The sequence below is a fragment of the Schistocerca cancellata genome, chromosome 9, assembly GCF_023864275.1.
Source record: "Schistocerca cancellata isolate TAMUIC-IGC-003103 chromosome 9, iqSchCanc2.1, whole genome shotgun sequence".
NCBI classification, from domain to species: Eukaryota; Metazoa; Arthropoda; class Insecta; order Orthoptera; family Acrididae; genus Schistocerca; species Schistocerca cancellata.
In genome coordinates, this window is record NC_064634.1 from 363,188,561 (window position 1) to 363,206,616 (window position 18,056).

General features: G+C 46.0%; 1 protein-coding gene across 1 annotated transcript in view; it reads right to left on the bottom strand.

The window, feature by feature from the left end:
- Nucleotides 1-17,585, bottom strand: part of LOC126101417 (cell division control protein 42 homolog) — a 316,992-nt gene extending 299,407 nt beyond the window's left edge. The window contains exon 1 of the mRNA XM_049912078.1: nucleotides 17,393-17,585. Within this exon, the coding sequence (XP_049768035.1) occupies nucleotides 17,393-17,585 (193 nt within the window). The remainder of the gene's footprint in view (nucleotides 1-17,392) is intronic.
- Between the last annotated feature and the right edge of the window lie 471 nt (nucleotides 17,586-18,056).

Below are 18,056 nucleotides of genomic sequence, written 5' to 3' on the forward strand. Positions count from 1 at the left end.
AACCATTTCGCGTCTCTACAGCCAACACAATACTCCCACCCTACTTTCGTTCTGATGGGTCCGCCTCTTTTTTTTTTTTTTTTTTTTCTTTACAGTTATTTCATCCCCCCGCACCTCACATAGGCGGTGAGGATGGGCTGTCAGCGGTGCAGGCAACCCGCTCTTCAGCCAATTGACAACAAAAAAATTATATGAAACGAAAAAACAAGAGACAGATAGTGAAGATATTTGAATTTAAAACTTTTTAAAGGTGAGATATAAGGCGGAAGTTTTTATATATACGAGTGGTATGACTTCTTGCTAAAAACAGTAATAATAAATGGTAAAACGAAACACAATAAGCGCACATTTAAAAACAGCTAAAACATGATGCAGAAACGCTGATATTTAAAAGTAGCATTTTCCTGTCACTAAAAACTGGAAGGACCTGCCCTGGACTAGGGAGCCTGTTGTCGAAGGGGAAGGGGTTGGCTGGTGAGGAGGGTAGGAATGTGGTGGTATCAGGATGGAAGACTCAGGCATAGGAGCAGTGCAGCAGGAGTGGCTGGTGGGACAGAAGAGGGGCGGAACTGGTGACGCTAATAGGGGATGGGGAAAGAAAGGCAGATGGGGAAAAAAGTGGGGTAAGGGTTGGAAGGGGAGGGAGAGGGAGCCCTGATGAGGTGGAATGGGTGGCGTGGAGTTATAGCTGACAGAATGGGTAAATGTTGGAGACAGAGTTCATGACCTGGTAGGGAAGAGATGGTTGAAGTTTCTTTGGAGGAGTATGCAGAGGGTGTGCAGGAGAAGGGTTGGTGGGATGAGTTGGTGCGGCAACTTGTGAGGATTGGAAAGTAGAGTGGAAATGATAGGATTATTGGAGTCGAGTTTGCGGATGGAATAGATTGCCCGGCGGTATTCACTGTGACTCCGATATAGTGGCCAAAATTAAAGCCAAAAGACTGAAATGGATAGGGCATGTCATCAGAGCACCACCAAACAGGACCATCAAGAAAGTGACTGAAGAGATTCCCACCGGAAGACGACCTCTTGGACGCCCACGCATGAGATACTTGGACAATATTCAAGACGATCTCAGAAAACTAGGACATGACAGACAGTGGCAAATTACTTGTAAAGACAGAGCAAAGTGGTTCAACATTGTCCATTCTGCAGCAAAAAGCCTTCATGGATTGTAATGCTTAATAATAATAATAATAATAATAATATTCACTGTGAGTGGAGAGATGCGGGCATTTGATGTAGTGGTAAAGGATCCTTGTTGGGTAATGTAAAGGGATGAAGAAAGCAAGGCGTGGCGTTCCACGATCTGGAGGGACTGATAAAACTTAAATGAAATTACAATGGCCGGCCGAAGTGGCCTCGCGGTTCTGGCGCTACAGTCTGGAACCGCGAGACCGCTACGGTCGCAGGTTCGAATCCTGCCTCGGGCATGGATGTGTGTGATGTCCTTAGGTTAGTTAGGTTTAACTAGTTCTAAGTTCTAGGGGACTAATGATCTCAGCAGTTGAGTCCCGTAGTGCTCAGAGCCATTTGAACCATTTTTTTTTTATTACAATGACATCCAGACCTTTAGCTGCTTACAGGCATTGTTAAATATCAACAGGGCAGTTGAAAATATGTCTGCCCCGACCGGGACTCGAACCTGGGACCTCCTGCTTACATGTCAGACGCTCTATCCGACTGAGGCATCGGGCACACTGCCATGTAAGCAGGAGATCCCAGGTTCGAGTCCCCGTCGGGGCACACAATTTCAACTGCCCCCGTTGATATTTATCAACGCCTGTACGCAGCTAAGCAGGTCTGTATGTCATTGTAATTTCACTCTTCGAGAGCTGCAAGATCACCAATGGTATCTGTTCTTTCGAACATGCCATCTTCATATATGATAAAAGTTGGGTGGTGCGGAGATCCATGCATCATTCTAATAGCAAATGAAGGGGCTGATCAAGGTTTTATAGGTGTTGAGGAAAGTGGAAGGGTGCAGTCCTCAAAGTCGGCCATTGGTTCGCCTACTGTGACATCCAGTGGTCAGTTTCGCATTACGTAGAAGTATCTGGATAATTTTGATCAGATAGCGTAGTGTCACCTAACTGACACTGAAAATGTAGAAAATGTAGTCCATCAACAAAGGAGGTGGCTTACAAAACACTCGTTCGACCTATACTTGAGTATTGCTCATCAGTGTGGGATCCGTACCAGATCGGGTTGACGGAGGAGATAGAGAAGATCCAAAGAAGAGCGGTGCGTTTCGTCACAGGGTTATTTGGTAACCGTGATAGCGTTACGGAGATGTTTAGCAAACTCAAGTGGCAGACTCTGCAAGAGAGGCGCTCTGCATCGCGGTGTAGCTTGCTCGCCAGGTTTCGAGAGGGTGCGTTTCTGGATGAGGTATCGAATATATTGCTTCCCCCTACTTATACCTCCCGAGGAGATCACGAATGTAAAATTAGAGAGATTCGAGCGCGCACGGGGGCTTTCAGACAGTCGTTCTTCCCGCGAACCATACGCGACTGGAACAGAAAAGGGAGGTAATGACAGTGGCACGTAAAGTGCCCTCGGCCACACACCGTTGTGTGGCTTGCGGAGTATAAATGTAGATGTAGTAGATGTAGACAACATGTTTCAGCTCCCTCGTCTAAATAAAAGCCAACTTGATGATCAGTCAATTTTTTAAAAGTAATAGCCTAAGTGAGACAGAGATTAAAAGTGGATAGGGTTCAGATATGACAGTTAATACAAACAAATTATGATGCAACAAGTTACAAATAAGTATATCTGCCGTAATATTTTTCTGAACACTCGCCCAGGTCGCTAGTCACCTCTTTCAGACTCCTGTCTTAGCATCGGAACTGTACGTGCCAACTCCAGACAGCCGTCTCTTTTCTCCTGCTGAAATCTGGACACATGTTTACCAGTTCATTTTACTTCGATATACTGACCACTTCTCTTGAACACTGTGTCTGGAATGTTGTGAGCCGGCCGTGGTGGCCGAGCGGTTCTAGGCGCTTCAGTCTGGAACTGCGCGACCGCTACGGTCGCAGGTTCGAATCCTGCCTCGGGCACGGATGTGTGTGATGTTCTTAGGTTAGTTAGGTTTAAGTAGTTCTAAGTTCTAGGGGACTGATGACCTCAGATGTTAAGTCCCATAGTACTCAGAGCCATTTTTTGGAATGTTGTGAACCCGCTGTGCCATTCCTAGCGTGGGTAAGTAATGGGTTGAAAACTGGAAAATTGGCAAGTAGTACGTTTTCCCTATCCATATAGATGTGGGAGGATCTAACACGACCATTTTGTAAGTTTATAAATAGACTTGACGCTGGGGATTAAAGTGTATTAGTCACGAGGAGAAAACAGTAAGTGCCATAACCCGATTTCCCAGAAACTTCGCGTAATGGAAGAGGAGTCAAAGTAAGCGAACACGTGTCTCGGCTTATCCGTAGACACTTGACCGTTTCTAAGAAAACGACGGACAAAGTTTTCGATGTAACTTAGACTCCTTTTAGAGTGCGATGGTGTGAACCGAAATTATGGCACAGTGGGTAACGTCGTCGGCCTCTAGCTTTTGCCCCCGTATTCGAAACCAGGGTACTGCTTTTATTTATTATATTTTTTACTTTTTATTTATCTATTCATGTCCGTAGAAGTTTACTATCAGAATATGTCTTATTAGGTTAGGGAACATAAGGTCGCTACATTAATCGTAAAAATAAAACTGGGTTTGCCTATGTCATATATTTATTATATGATATGCGTGTATGGTATTTGCCGAGGTTACAATCCTTTTAAATTATCATTTTTTATATTTCATTATTATATCAGTTCTTATATTTTATTCTTATGTTTATTCTTCAGGAAGATTTAATCTATTCCCTTGAGTGATACCGACGGCAGAAACATTCGCAGCACAGAAATTCCGAACACCACAAGTATCGCGCGAAGGCAAGTTCGCCGCAGTGACATTTCCCCATATGAGTCAACACTCGGGAGAGAAACGTTCTTAACACTACTGAAGATTTCACACGTTAGTAACAATTACTAGGTAAACCACGCATAACGGGTCACTTTGGCGAAAACTTGCAATTAATTACGGATGAAGATACACTACAAGAATTTCACCGAAAACATTTTCAAATAGCCATCTCATTCCTTAATTGTTCCGTTTTTGTAAATTCATTCACCAGGCACACATTAGTAGACGAATGATGGGTAGATCACATAACTAATGAGGAAGTATTGAATAGGATTGGGGAGAAGAGAAGTTTGTGGCACAACTTGACCAGAAGAAGGGATCGGTTGGTAGGACATGTTCTGAGGCATCAAGGGATCACCAATTTAGTATTGGAGGGCAGCGTGGAGGGTAAAAATCGTAGGGGGAGACCAAGAGATGAATACACTAAGCAGATTCAGAAGGATGTAGGTTGCAGTAGGTACTGGGAGATGAAGAAACTTGCACAGGATAGAGTAGCATGGAGAGCTGCATCAAACCAGTCTCAGGACTGAAGACCACAACAACAACAACAAGGATAGAGCTTTTTAATATACAATGGAAGAGATTCGTGTAGAAATTTTCTACGGACATAGGCAGATAAATAAGAAAGAAAAACAGAAATAATAATCGTGTTTTGAACCAGGAGCAAATGTATGAAACGGCGATGCCAGAAATTGTGCCGAGTCTTCGATTCAACTATCCACTCGCTGAAAGACACATAAATTACCTCGAAAAATTTTACCATCTTTTTATGCCAAACGCTCGACTATCTACACTACTGGCCATTAAAATTGCTACACCAAGAAGAAATGCAGATGATAAACGTGTATTCATTGGACAAATATATCACACTAGAACTGACACGTGATTACATTTTCACGCAATTTGGTTGCATAGATCCTGAGATATCAGTACACATAACAACCACCTCTGGCCGTAATAACGGCCTTGATACGCTTGGGCATTGAGTCAAACAGAGCTTGGATGACGTGTACAGGTACAGCTGCCCATGCAGCTTCAACACGATACCACAGTTCATCAACAGTGGTGACTGGCGTATTGTCACGAGCCATTTGCTCGGCCACCATTGACCAGACGTTTTCAGTTGGTGAGAGATCTGGAGAATGTGCTGACCAGGGCAGCAGTCGAACATTTTCTGTATCCAGAAAGGCCCGTAAAGGTACCTGCAACATGCGGTCGTGCATTATCCTGCTGAAATGTAGCGTTTCGCAGGGATAGAATGAAGGGTAGAGCCACAGGTCGTAACACATCTGAAGGGTAACGTCCACTGTTCAAAGTGGCGTCAATGCGAACAACAGGTGACCGAGACGTGTAACCAGTGGCACCCCATACCATCACGCCGGGTGATAGGCCAGTATGGCGATAACGAATACACGCTTCCAATGTGCGTTCACCGCGATGTCGCCAAACACGGATGCGACCATCATGATGCTGTAAACAGAACCTGGATTCATCCGAAAAAATTACGTTTTGCCATTCGTGCGCACAGGTTCGTCGTTGAGTACACCATCGCAGGCGCTCCTGTCTGTGATGCAGGGCCAAGGGTAACCGCAGCCACGGTCTCCGAGCTGATAGTCCATGCTGCTGCAAACGTCGTCGAACTGTTCGTGCAGATGCTTGTTGTCTTGCAAACCTCCCCATCTGTTGACTCAGTGATCGAGACGTGGCTGCACGATCCGTTACAGCCATGAGGATAAGATGCCTGTCATCTCGACTGCTAGTGATACGAGGCCGTTGGGATCCAGCACGGCGTTCCGTATTACTCTCCTGAACCCACCGATTCCATATTCTGCTAACACTCATTGGATCTCGACCAACGCGAGCAGCAATGTCGCGATACGATAAACCGCAATGGCGATAGGCTACAATCCGACCTTTATCAAAGTCGGAAACGTGATGGTACGCATTTCTCCTCCTTACACGAGGCATCACAACTACGTGTCACTAGGCAACGCCAGTCAACTGCTGTTTGTGTATGAGAAATCAGTTGTAAACTTTCCTCATGTCAGCACGTTGTATGTGTCGCCACCGGCGCCAACCTTGTGTGAATGCTCTGAAAAGCTAATCATTTGCATATCACAGCCTCTTCTTCCCGTCGGTTAAATTTCGCGTCTGTAGCATGTCATCGTCGTGGTGCAGAAATTTTAATGGCCAGTGGTGTACATACGAGCCAAAATACGCGCGTCGTTTATTTTGACTCCTCTTCCACCGATGGAAGTTTCTGGGAGATCGGGTTGTGGCACTTGCCGTGTTCTACTCTCCAATACTTAATTTAATATGACAAAAGTCTTGGGATGCCTCATAATATTGTATAAGACCTTATTTCCCAGCGTAGTGCAGCAAATCGACGTGGCATGGACACAAGTCGTTGGAAGTCGCTTGCAGAAATATTGAGGCAAGCTGCCTGAACAGCCGTCCATATATGCGAAAGTATTGCCGTTGCAGGGTTTTGTTTGTGGTGTCACCGCCAGACACCACACTAGCTAGATGGTAGCCTTTAAATCGGCCGCGGTCCGCTAGTATACGAGGGACCCGCGTGTCGCCACTATCAGTGATTGCAGACCGAGCGCCGCCACACGGCAGGTCTAGAGAGACGTCCTAGCACTCGCCCCAGTTGTACAGCCGACTTTGCTAGAGATGGTTCACTGATAAATTACGTTCTCATTTGCCGAGACGATAGTTAGCATAGCCTTCAGCTACGTCATTTGCTACGACCTAGCAAGGCGCCATTATCATTTGCTATTTATCTTGTGATGCATGTACCGTCAGACCGATGTTCACCAATTATGGACTAAAGTTAAGTATTCCAACAGCTAAGACCCTTTTTGCTAAAGCCTAACTTCCTTAAATGTTCCAGACCTCACGTCAGCCTGCGTGAGCTTAAACGCGTGCCTTTCGGCTACCAATCATAGTGGTTTGGCTCTCTTGCCAAGTCACAACATTGTTCACGAACTGACCTCTCGATTATGTTCCATAAATATTCTACGGGATTCATGCCGGGCGATCTGGGTGGCCAAGTCATTCGCTCGAATTGTCCAGCGTGTTCTTCAAATCACTAGCGAACAATTGTGACCTGGTGACACGGCATCCATAAGAATGCCATCGTTGTCTGGGAACTCCATGAATGGTTGCAGATAGTCTCAAAGTAGGCGAACATAACCAATTCTAGTCAATGATCGGTTCAGTTCGTCCAGAGCAACCAGTTTATTCCATGAAAACACAGCCCACACCATTATGAATGCCGGCCGAAGTAGCCGTGCGGTTAAAGGCGCTGCAGTCTGGAACCGCAAGACCGCTACGGTCGCAGGTTCGAATCCTGCCTCGGGCATGGATGTTTGTGATGTCCTTAGGTTAGTTAGGTTTAACTAGTTCTAAGTTCTAGGGGACTAATGACCTCAGCAGTTGAGTCCCATAGTGCTCAGAGCCATTTGAACCATTTGAACCATTATGAATCCACGACCAGGTAAGTGCCTTGTCGACAACTTGGATCCACGGATCGGGACTCATCTGACCAGGCAACGGTCTTCCAGACGTCTAGTGTCCAACCTATGTGGTCACGAACCAGAAAAGGCGCTGTAGGCGACGTCGTGCTGTTAGCAAAGGCACTCGCGTCGGTCGTCTGCTGCCACAGCCCATTAAAGCCAAATTTCGCTGCATTGCACTAACGGATACGTTCGTCATCCGTCCCACACTGATTTCCGCGGTTATTTCACGCAGTGTTGCTTGCCTGTTACCACTGACAACTGCGTAAACGCCGCTGCTCTCGGTCGTTAAGTCAAGGCCGTCGGCGACTGTGTTGTCCGCGGTGGGAGGTAATGCCTGAAATTTGGTATTCTCGGCGCACTCTTGACAATGTAGATCTCGCAGTACTGAATTCCCTAACGATTTCCGAAATGGGATGTCCCATGTTTCTAGCTCCAACTACCATCCCGCGTTCAAATTCCCTTAGTGCAGTCATAATCGTGACGGAAAGCTTTCCACATGAATCACCGGAGTACAGTCCGCAGCTCGTGGTCTTGCGGCAGCGTTCTCGCTTCCCGCGTACGGGTCCCGGGTTCGATTCCCGACGGGGTCAGGGATTTTCTCTGCCTTGTGACGACTGGGTGTTGTGTGTCCTTCATCGTCATTGATTCGAGTCGCCGAAGTGGCGTCAACTGAAAAGGACTTGCAATCCGGCTGCCCAACTTCCCCGCATGCGGCCTCCCGGCCAACAATGCCATACGATCGTTTCATTTACCTGAGTACAAACGACAGCTTCACACCAACGCACTGCCCTTTTACATCTTGTGTACGAGATTCTACCGTGACCTGTACATGTGCATATCGCTGTCCTATGACTTTTGTCACCTCAGGATAAGAGCCCACAGAACGCTACTGCCTGACGTAAAGGGAAACATGAGCGTAAAACTTAATACATTGGAGCGTCGGTGACTTGATGCATCAGCATTTCCAGCAAAATACAATGCTGGTCAACAAAATTTCAGAACCAGTAATCAAAGAATTTAATGAAATCTTATTTGTTGTGAGTATGCAGTACAGTAGAAAGAATACGGGTTTAAATATTCACTGGATGTGGGTGATACAGAATAATACAGAATACCACATTTAACACCAGAGCTGCCTCCTATGACAGTGATTACGGCCATAACTGGTCTGCACACCGAGGAAAATTGGAAATTTGTGCTAAGGTCTTATGGGACCAAACTGCTGAGGTCATCCGTCCCTAAGCTTACATACTGCTTAATCTAACATAAAATAACTTACGCTAAGGACGACACACACACCCATGCCCGACGGAGGACTCGAACCTCCGACGGGAGGAGTCGCGCGGACCGTGACAAGACGCCTCTGACCGTGCGGCTACCCCGCGGAACACTGAGATGCACTATCTTGGGTGAAAGGTGTGTACAGGGTGTCCACCATAAGAGACCCTGATTACAAAATTAAATGTCTCGAAAATCAAAATCGACAGACGAGTCCTGCAAACGATTGTCTATTGTGAGAGCTATAAGAATTTTATACAGATTTTTGAAATTATTTTTAAAACCTACTAACAGATGGGGCTGTAATCACAATAGGAAATGCATATAAATAGTACGCCGCAACTCACGGCGATAATTTTCACCGTTGAAACGTAAGTGAAGATTAGCGCAGCTAAGGAAGAGGCTGAAATCACGTATTCCATTGAAAAAGGTGTTTTTGTGGTAGAGGGATACCATAGGTTATAAAACAGACCTACGGCAGCAAGGCGCAGTTTTCAAACACGATTTAATGTTCCAAAAGGACGCGACGCGAAAACCATCCACAAGCTCTTGTAAGTAGGCTGTTTATGTTTTCTTATCGGCAACGTTACGTAGCGCTCTATATGAAAATCACTGGCTGTGCTGTGTGCAGTCTGTGGCTTGTTTGCATTGTTGTCTGCCATTGTAGTGTTGGGCAGCTGGATGTGAACAGCGCGTAGCGTTGCGCAGTTGGAGGTGAGCCGCCAGCAGTGGTGGATGTGGGGAGAGAGATGGCGGAGTTTCGAAGTTTGTAATACTGGATATCATATATTATGACTATTAAGGTAAATACATTGTTTGTTCTCTATTAAAATCTTTCATTTGCTAACTATGCCTATCAGTAGTTAGTGCCTTCCGTAGTTTGAATCTTTTATTTAGCTGGCAGTAGTGGCGCTCGCTGTATTGCAGTAGTTCGAGTAATGAAGATTTTTGTGAGGTAAGTGATTTGTGAAAGGTATAGGTTAATGTTAGTCAGGGCCATTCTTTTGTAGGGATTTTTGAAAGTCAAATTGCGTTGCGCTAAATAATATTGTATGTCAGTTTAAGCACAGTCTTGTATAATTGTTCTTAGGGGACGTTACACTCTTCGCCAAATTTCAGCGGACTGGCAGCGTTGCTGATGATCTAGCGGTGAATCTTGGCTGCAGGCGAACTGTAGCTACTCGTGGAAATGTCGCCACGGTTTTTGGAATTATTCAGCAAAGTCCAAGGAAACCCGTCCGAAGAACTAAGGCAGAGATGGGTTTCAAGTGTTTCAGCATGCAAAAAAATACAAGACAGAACATACACATGTCTTCAATCAAAATCCATTTGTGTGAATCGAATCCCCTGTTTTCTCCAAAAAGCTACTGTCCAGGATGCGGTATGCAACAGAGGAATTATTTGTCTTTTTTCATGCGAGAAAACATCACCAGTGAACGTTACGTTGAATTTTGGAACAATTTGTCGCCACGCAGCTAGCGTTGGAGGATCGAACAGGAACCGAGTGGTACATGCAAGATGGAGCCAGACCACATCACACCGAACAGGGGTTCCGGTTTCTTTAGTAATACTTCGGGAACAGAGTCACTGCTTTGGATTATTCCAAATTGGCGCAAGGATGGATTGGCATCCATTCTAGCACGATCTGACTCTTCGAAACCTTTGAAACCTTTTTTGAGTGGGAGTGGGGGCACCTTGAGAGACACTGTATACCGGAATCATCCCACCACGCTATACGAGCTTCCGTCGACGACCTGTGCAGCTTCTGAAGCCATTTCCGTTGAGGCACTAAAGTATAATTTCATTAATAAACTGGAAGCAGTCTTGATCGCATAACTTATTTAATATGGTGACCGGTTCCGATCTTTTTATCAAATCATCTTCAGACCATGAATGTCTGGCGGAGGCGGTGGCGCCTGGCAACCCTCTTGCTTTTGGCTTGTCTCTGGCCTGCCGATCTCATTTTTGAGACCTTTGTATTCCTTTTCGCCCTCTTCATTTACTGCATTTTTATATTTTCTCCTTTCATCAATTAAATTCAGTATCTCTTGTGTTACCCAAGGACTTCTACAAGCCATTGTCTTAGTATATACCTGATCCGCTGCTGCCTTCAGTATTTCATCTCCTCAAGCTACCAATCTACTCTATTCCGTTTCCTTGTTCCTGTCGATCGTTCTCTAATGCTTCCTCTGAAATTCTCTACAAGCTATGGTTCTTTCAGTTTATCCAGGTCCCATCTCCTTAAATTCTCAACTTTTTGCGGTTTCTTCAGTTTTAATCTACAGTTCTTGACCAATAGATTGTCGTCAGAGTCCACATCTGCCCCTGGAAATGTCTTACAATTTAAAAGCTGATTGCAAAATCTCTGTCTTACCATTATATAATATACCTGAAACCTTCCAGTGTCTCCAGGCCTCTTCCAGGTATACACTCTTCTTTCATGTTTCTTAAACCAAGAGTTAGCTATGATATACTCTGTGGAAAATTCTACCAGGTGATTTCCTCTTTCATTCCTTACCCCCATTCCATATTCACCTACTACTTTTCCTTCTCTTCCTTTTCCTACTATCGAATTCCAGTCCCCCATGGCTATTAAATTTTTGTCTCCCTTCACTATCTGAAGAATTTCTTTTATCTCATCATACATTTCTTCAATCTCTTCGCCATCTGCGGAGCTAGTTGGCATATAAACTTTCACTACTGTAATAGGCGTGGGCTTCGTGTCTACCTTGCATACAATAATGCGTTGACTATGCTCTTCGTAGTAGCTTACCCGCACTCCTATTTTTTATCCATTATTAAATCTACTCCTGTAGTACACCTATTTGATTTTGTATTTATAACCCTGTATTCACCTGACCAAAAGTCTTGTTCCTCCTGCCACCGAACTTCACTAATTCCCACTATATCTAACTTTAACCTATCCATTTCCCTTTTTAAATTTTCTAACCTACCTGCCTGATTAAGGGATCTGACATTCCACGCTCCGATCCGTAGAACGCCAGTTTTCTTTCTCCTGGTAACGACGTCCTCTTGAGTAGTCCCCGCTCGGAGATCCGATTGGGGGACTATTTTACCTCCGAAATATTTTACCCAAGAGGACGCCATTATCATTTAACCATACATTAAAGCTGCATGCCCCCGAAAAAAAATTACGGCTTTAGTTTCCCCTTGCTTTCAGCCGTTCGCAGTACCAGCACAGCAAGGCCGTTTCGGTTAGAGTTACAAGGCCAGATCAGTCAATCATCGAGACTGTTGCCCCTGCAACTACTGAAAGGGCTGCTGCCCCTCTTCAGGAACCACACGTTTGTCTGGCCTCTCAACAGATTCCCCTCCGTTGTGGTTGCATCTACGGTACGGCCATCTGTATCGCTGAGGCACGCTAGCCTCCCCACCAACGGCAAGGTCCATGGTTCATGTGAATACGTAATTGTTAATTTATGTGGTGAAAGTATATGATGCAGCTGTTATATGATGCATGGATAAGATTTGTGTCTGAGTAAGCAGGTGTTACTTAATAATTAATGAATGGTGATCTGTAGTTTCACAGCAGCTCACTTAATTCTACAAAAGCTGAAAATTAATGCAGTATATTCAGGTTCTAGTACTGGTAGCATCAGAGCTCTTGAAGACTTGTTGAGTGGATTTGAGATAGGAACTCAGAAGGTTTCTGGTGGTAATACTGTATAATCTCAGGCTCAGTGTAGCTTCTATTGAATATATATTATAGTGTCTTGCATGAAGTATAACTCTACATTTCGGCATAGAGTAATGTTACTAAGCAAAATTTAACTGACGTCGGGTGCAGGTCTGAAAATATTAGCTTCCAAATGAGTCTTCAGAGCACTGTCAATAGCATCCACCAAATCACACAACACAGTTGAAATTGAAGGTTTGAGGACGTGGTATAAGTACTGCAGAGATGACAGCCACTCGACAGGTGTCAAATATCGAAGTTTCCCTCGAGCTAGGACTATACCTCTAATGTCAGTACGGTATCGGATTTTTTAATGGATCTCAATATGCAGCTCAACAAGATTCCAGATTTACTTTTATCATCCGAAAGTAGTTCAAGGATCGATTTTCATTCGTGAATGCTACTTCGTTTATGAGTATTTTTCATGCCCCTGCGTTATTTCTGTGCAAAACTCAAATCCGTCATTAACGCTTTCGCTCTTTCTTAATAGATTCTTGACTCAGTTCTAGTGCATTAACCTAAATGACAACACCAACGTCTGTCCGAATAATCGCAGTTTACGCCGTATTAAAAACCGTGCAACTACAATTTTGACCGGAGCCTGTGGAAATACACTCCTGGAAATGGAAAAAAGAACACATTGACACCGGTGTGTCAGACCCACCACACTTGCTCCGGACACTGCGAGAGGGCTGTACAAGCAATGATCACACGCACGGCACAGCGGACACACCAGGAACCGCGGTGTTGGCCGTCGAATGGCGCTAGCTGCGCAGCATTTGTGCACCGCCGCCGTCAGTGTCAGCCAGTTCGCCGTGGCATACGGAGCTCCATCGCAGTCTTTAACACTGGTAGCATGCCGCGACAGCGTGGACGTGAACCGTATGTGCAGTTGACGGACTTTGAGCGAGGGCGTATAGTGGGCATGCGGGAGGCCGGGTGGACGTACCGCCGAATTGCTCAACACGTGGGGCGTGAGGTCTCCACAGTACATCGATGTTGTCGCCAGTGGTCGACGGAAGGTGCACGTGCCCGTCGACCTGGGACCGGACCGCAGCGACGCACGGATGCACGCCAAGACCGTAGGATCCTACGCAGTGCCGTAGGGGACCGCACCGCCACTTCCCAGCAAATTAGGGACGCTGTTGCTCCTGGGGTATCGGCGAGGACCATTCGCAACCGTCTCCATGAAGCTGGGCTACGGTCCCGCACGCCGTTAGGCCGTCTTCCGCTCACGCCCCAACATCGTGCAGCCCGCCTCCAGTGGTGTCGCGACAGGCGTGAATGGAGGGACGAATGGAGACGTGTCGTCTTCAGCGATGAGAGTCGCTTCTGCCTTGGTGCCAATGATGGTCGTATGCGTGTTTGGCGCCGTGCAGGTGAGCGCCACAATCAGGACTGCATACGACCGAGGCACACCGGGCCAACACCCGGCATCATGGTGTGGGGAGCGATCTCCTACACTGGCCGTACACCACTGGTGATCGTCGAGGGGACACTGAATAGTGCACGGTACATCCAAACCGTCATCGAACCCATCGTTCTACCATTCCTAGACCGGCAAGGGAACTTGCTATTCCAACAGGACAATGCACGTCCGCATGTATCCCGTGCCACCCAACGTGCTCAAGAAGGTGTAAGTCAACTATCCTGGCCAGCAAGATCTCCGGATCTATCCCCAATTGAGCATGTTTGGGACTGGATGAAGCGTCGTCTCACGCGGTCTGCACGTCCAGCACGAACGCTGGTCCAACTGAGGCGCCAGGTGGAAATGGCATGGCAAGCCGTTCCACAGGACTACATCCAGCATCTGTACGATCGTCTCCATGGGAGAATAGCAGCCTGCATTGCTGCGAAAGGTGGATATACACTGTACTAGTGCCGACATTGTGCATGCTCTGTTGCCTGTGTCTATGTGCCTGTGGTTCTGTCAGTGTGATCATGTGATGTATCTGACCCCAGGAATGTGTCAATAAAGTTTCCCCTTCCTGGGACAATGAATTCACGGTGTTCTTATTTCAATTTCCAGGAGTGTAGTAGCAGACGGTGGAATTGCCGTATCAGCCGTCGAACCACTTTCTGTGGCGTCACTTCAGCTGTATGTGGAAATCCGGCCTTACGGAGGCTTACCGACATTCATGAGTGATACAGGAAACGGAGGGAAATGAAAATGGGACCAGATGTTACTATAGTGTGGTTTACGGAGCGTACATGCCTAGGTGAAAAGTCAAAAATTTTCTTCGTTCTTACTCCCACGTCATACGGACACTCTTGTTACATCAAGGAAGTGTTGTTGACCTTAAGCCCTTTCTGTCCACACCCCAGTAGCACAAGACTGTGCTCTTGACGATGAGAGGGACGGGGAGGGGGAAGGGAAGGAATTAAATGGTTCAAATGGCTCCGAGCACTATGGGACTTAACTTCTAAGGTCATCAGTCCCCTAGAACTTAGAATTACTTAAACCTAACTAACCTAAGGACATCACACACATCCATGCCAGAGGCAGGAGTCGAACCTGCAACCGTAGCGGTCGCGTGGTTCCAGACTGAAGCGCGTAGAACCGCTCAGCCACCCCGGCCGGCTGAAGGAATTAAAAACACTCGAAATATGTCGCCGAATAAATAAACAATGGTTCTGACTGTATGTGCTGTGACTTGTGTAATGATTTATAGAAATTGCAAACTTAAATCAAAATCTAGTTTGCGTGTTAGAAAACTGTTTCAGTCTGCCTCGACCACTGCGTGGTCAGCATGGTGGGTTTCTAACCGAAAGAGCCCCGGTTCGATTCCCAGCTGAATCGGAGATCTTCTCTGCTCGGCCACTGGGTGTTGTGTTGTGTTGTGCTTACGTATCGTCATAAATGACATTCCACTCTTGAGATGGCTGAATGGTCACGTTCCGAAGCCAATAAATGTAAAAGAAAAACTGTTTTACACGCGACTGGTAAATGGAAAACTGAAGCACTGTAACGCTGAAATCATGCTCATGGGCCTTTCATAAGTCGAGTTTTATCTGCGAAACGCGCGAGAACTCGTACAAACAATAAACGTAGATTGGGGATGCTTGACTACCGTAAACTATTCGAAATGTAGTGCAGGATGGTATATAGACGAGGTGCGACAATAATGAGACTGATTTCCTTTGCAAGATGTGGCAATCCTGCAGGTTTGTGTAGACACAATATCTTTGACCTAAGCAGCTTCTAGTCCAAGTGGCACATCGATGGAACTGCTCAGTCGTGAGTTGTGCTGTAATAAGTAAACACACATTTTTGTCTCTCGACACGGAAATGGAACCGCATAACACTGCGCAACGGTGTGCCATTTCTTTTTGCGTTAAACTGGGTGAAGACGCGACGACAACTTATGGTGAGCTTCAGAAGGCTTTTGGAGAGGAGGTTATGTCAAGAGCTCAAGTTTTTCGTTGGCATAAAATGTTTAGTGAAGGCAGAACGAATGTTGAAGATGAAGACCGCAGTGGACGACCATCACCCTCACAGACGGATGTCAACTTGGCCAGGGTGCATGAACTCGTACGATCTGATCGAAGATTATCCGTGAAAATGATTGCAGAAGAACTGAACATCAGTCGTGTCCATGCCAACATTGCTGATAATCACGCCATCCCATACTGCTCTGTCAGTACAGCAATTTTTAACCTCAAAACAAATTTCAGTACTACCACAGCCACCTTATTTATCAGATATTGCTGTGTGAACTTTTTTCTATTTCCAAGAGTCAATACGGCGGTCAAGATGTCCAAAAAGCTGTGACGAGGATCTTGGAGGATATTACAGAAGATGAGTTACAGAAATGTTATCCTCAATGGCAGCACCGCTGGAAAAAGTAAACTTGACTAAAACGGTAAGCAATTTTTTTTTTCACATCAGTCTCATTATTCTATTGTCGCACCTCGTATACAGGGTGAGTCACCTAACGTTAACGCTGGATATATTTCGTAAACCACATCAAATACTGACGAAGCGATTCCACAGACCGAACGTGAGGAGAGGGGCTGGTGTAATTGTTTAATACAAACCATAAAAAAGTGCACGGAAGTATGTTTTTTAACACAAACCTACGTTTTTTTAAATGGAACCCCGTTAGGTTTGTTAGCACAACTGAAATATAAACAAATACGTAATCAGTGCCGTTTGTTGCATTGTAAAATGTTAATTACATCCGGAGATATTGTAACCTAAAGTTGACGCTTGAGTACCACTCCTCCGCTGTTCGATCGTGTGTATCGGAGAGCATCGAATTACGTAGGGATCCAAAGGGAACGGTGATGGACCGTAGGTACAGAAGAGACGGGAACAGCACATTACGTCCACATGCTAACACCTTTCTATTGGTCTTTTTCACTGACGCACATGTCCATTACCATGAGGGGTGAGGCACACGTACACACGTGGTGTTCGTCAGTGAAAAACACCAATAAAAAGGTGTTAACATGTGGTCGTAATGTGCTGTTCCAGTCTCTTCTGTACCTAAGGTCCATCACCGTTCCGTTTGGATCCCTACGTAATTCGGTGCTCTCCGATACACACGATTGAACAGCGGAGGAGTGGTACTAAAGCGTCAACTTTAGGTTACAATATCTCCGGATGTAATTAACATTTTACAATGCAACAAACGGCACTGATTACGTATTTGTTTATATGTTCAGATGTGCTAACAAAACTAACGGGGTTCTATTTTTTAAAAAAACGTAGGTTTGTGTTAAAAAACATACTTCCGTGCATTTTTTTATGGTTTGTATTAACCAATTACACTAGCTCCTCTCCTCACGTTCGGTCTGTGGAATCGCTTCGTCAGTATTTGATGTGATTTACGAAATATACCCAGCGGTAACGTCAGGTGACTCACCCTGTATATGATGGTACTCGTTAAATGTTATGTACTGATGAGGTGGACGCACCTGTGAAGGTGTCGTAGGCGGTGGGCACGTATCGACTGGGAAAGCCGTTGGTGGAGTAGCTGACGACGAGCGCGGTCTTGCCCACGGCGCCGTCGCCGACGAGCACACACTTGATGGCGTGCCGGTCGCCCGCTTCCGCGGCCGCGCCCGGCTCCTGCAGCAGCGGGCTGGAGCAGTCGCCCGCGGGAGCCATCACCTCGCACCACCTGCTCCGGCCAGCGCGCAGCCAACACTGAGCAGGACCGCGCTACGCCTCCTCTGCTGCAGACGGCCGCCGCTCGCGGCGCCACTGTCGCGCCACAGCTGCGCTTCTCGCAAGAGTCGCGACGATGAAATACTCTACCGTACCGAGAAAGGGAGGATGACTTGACAGTTGACGTCGGCTACACACCACACCTTGGTTACAGCATTTGCAGATTATCTATCGTCTATATGCCAAAAAAATCTGATCTCCTAAACCACTCATCCATTTCGTCCAAACTTGATACACATACAAGGTGTGTGAGAAAAGCAAGAGTCGCGAGGTTGAAATACTCTACCGTACCAAGAAAGGGAGAATGAATTGACAGTTGACGTCGGCTACACACCACACCTTGGTTACAGCATTTGCAGATTATCTATCGTCTATATGCCAAAAAAATCTGATCTCCTAAACCACTCATCC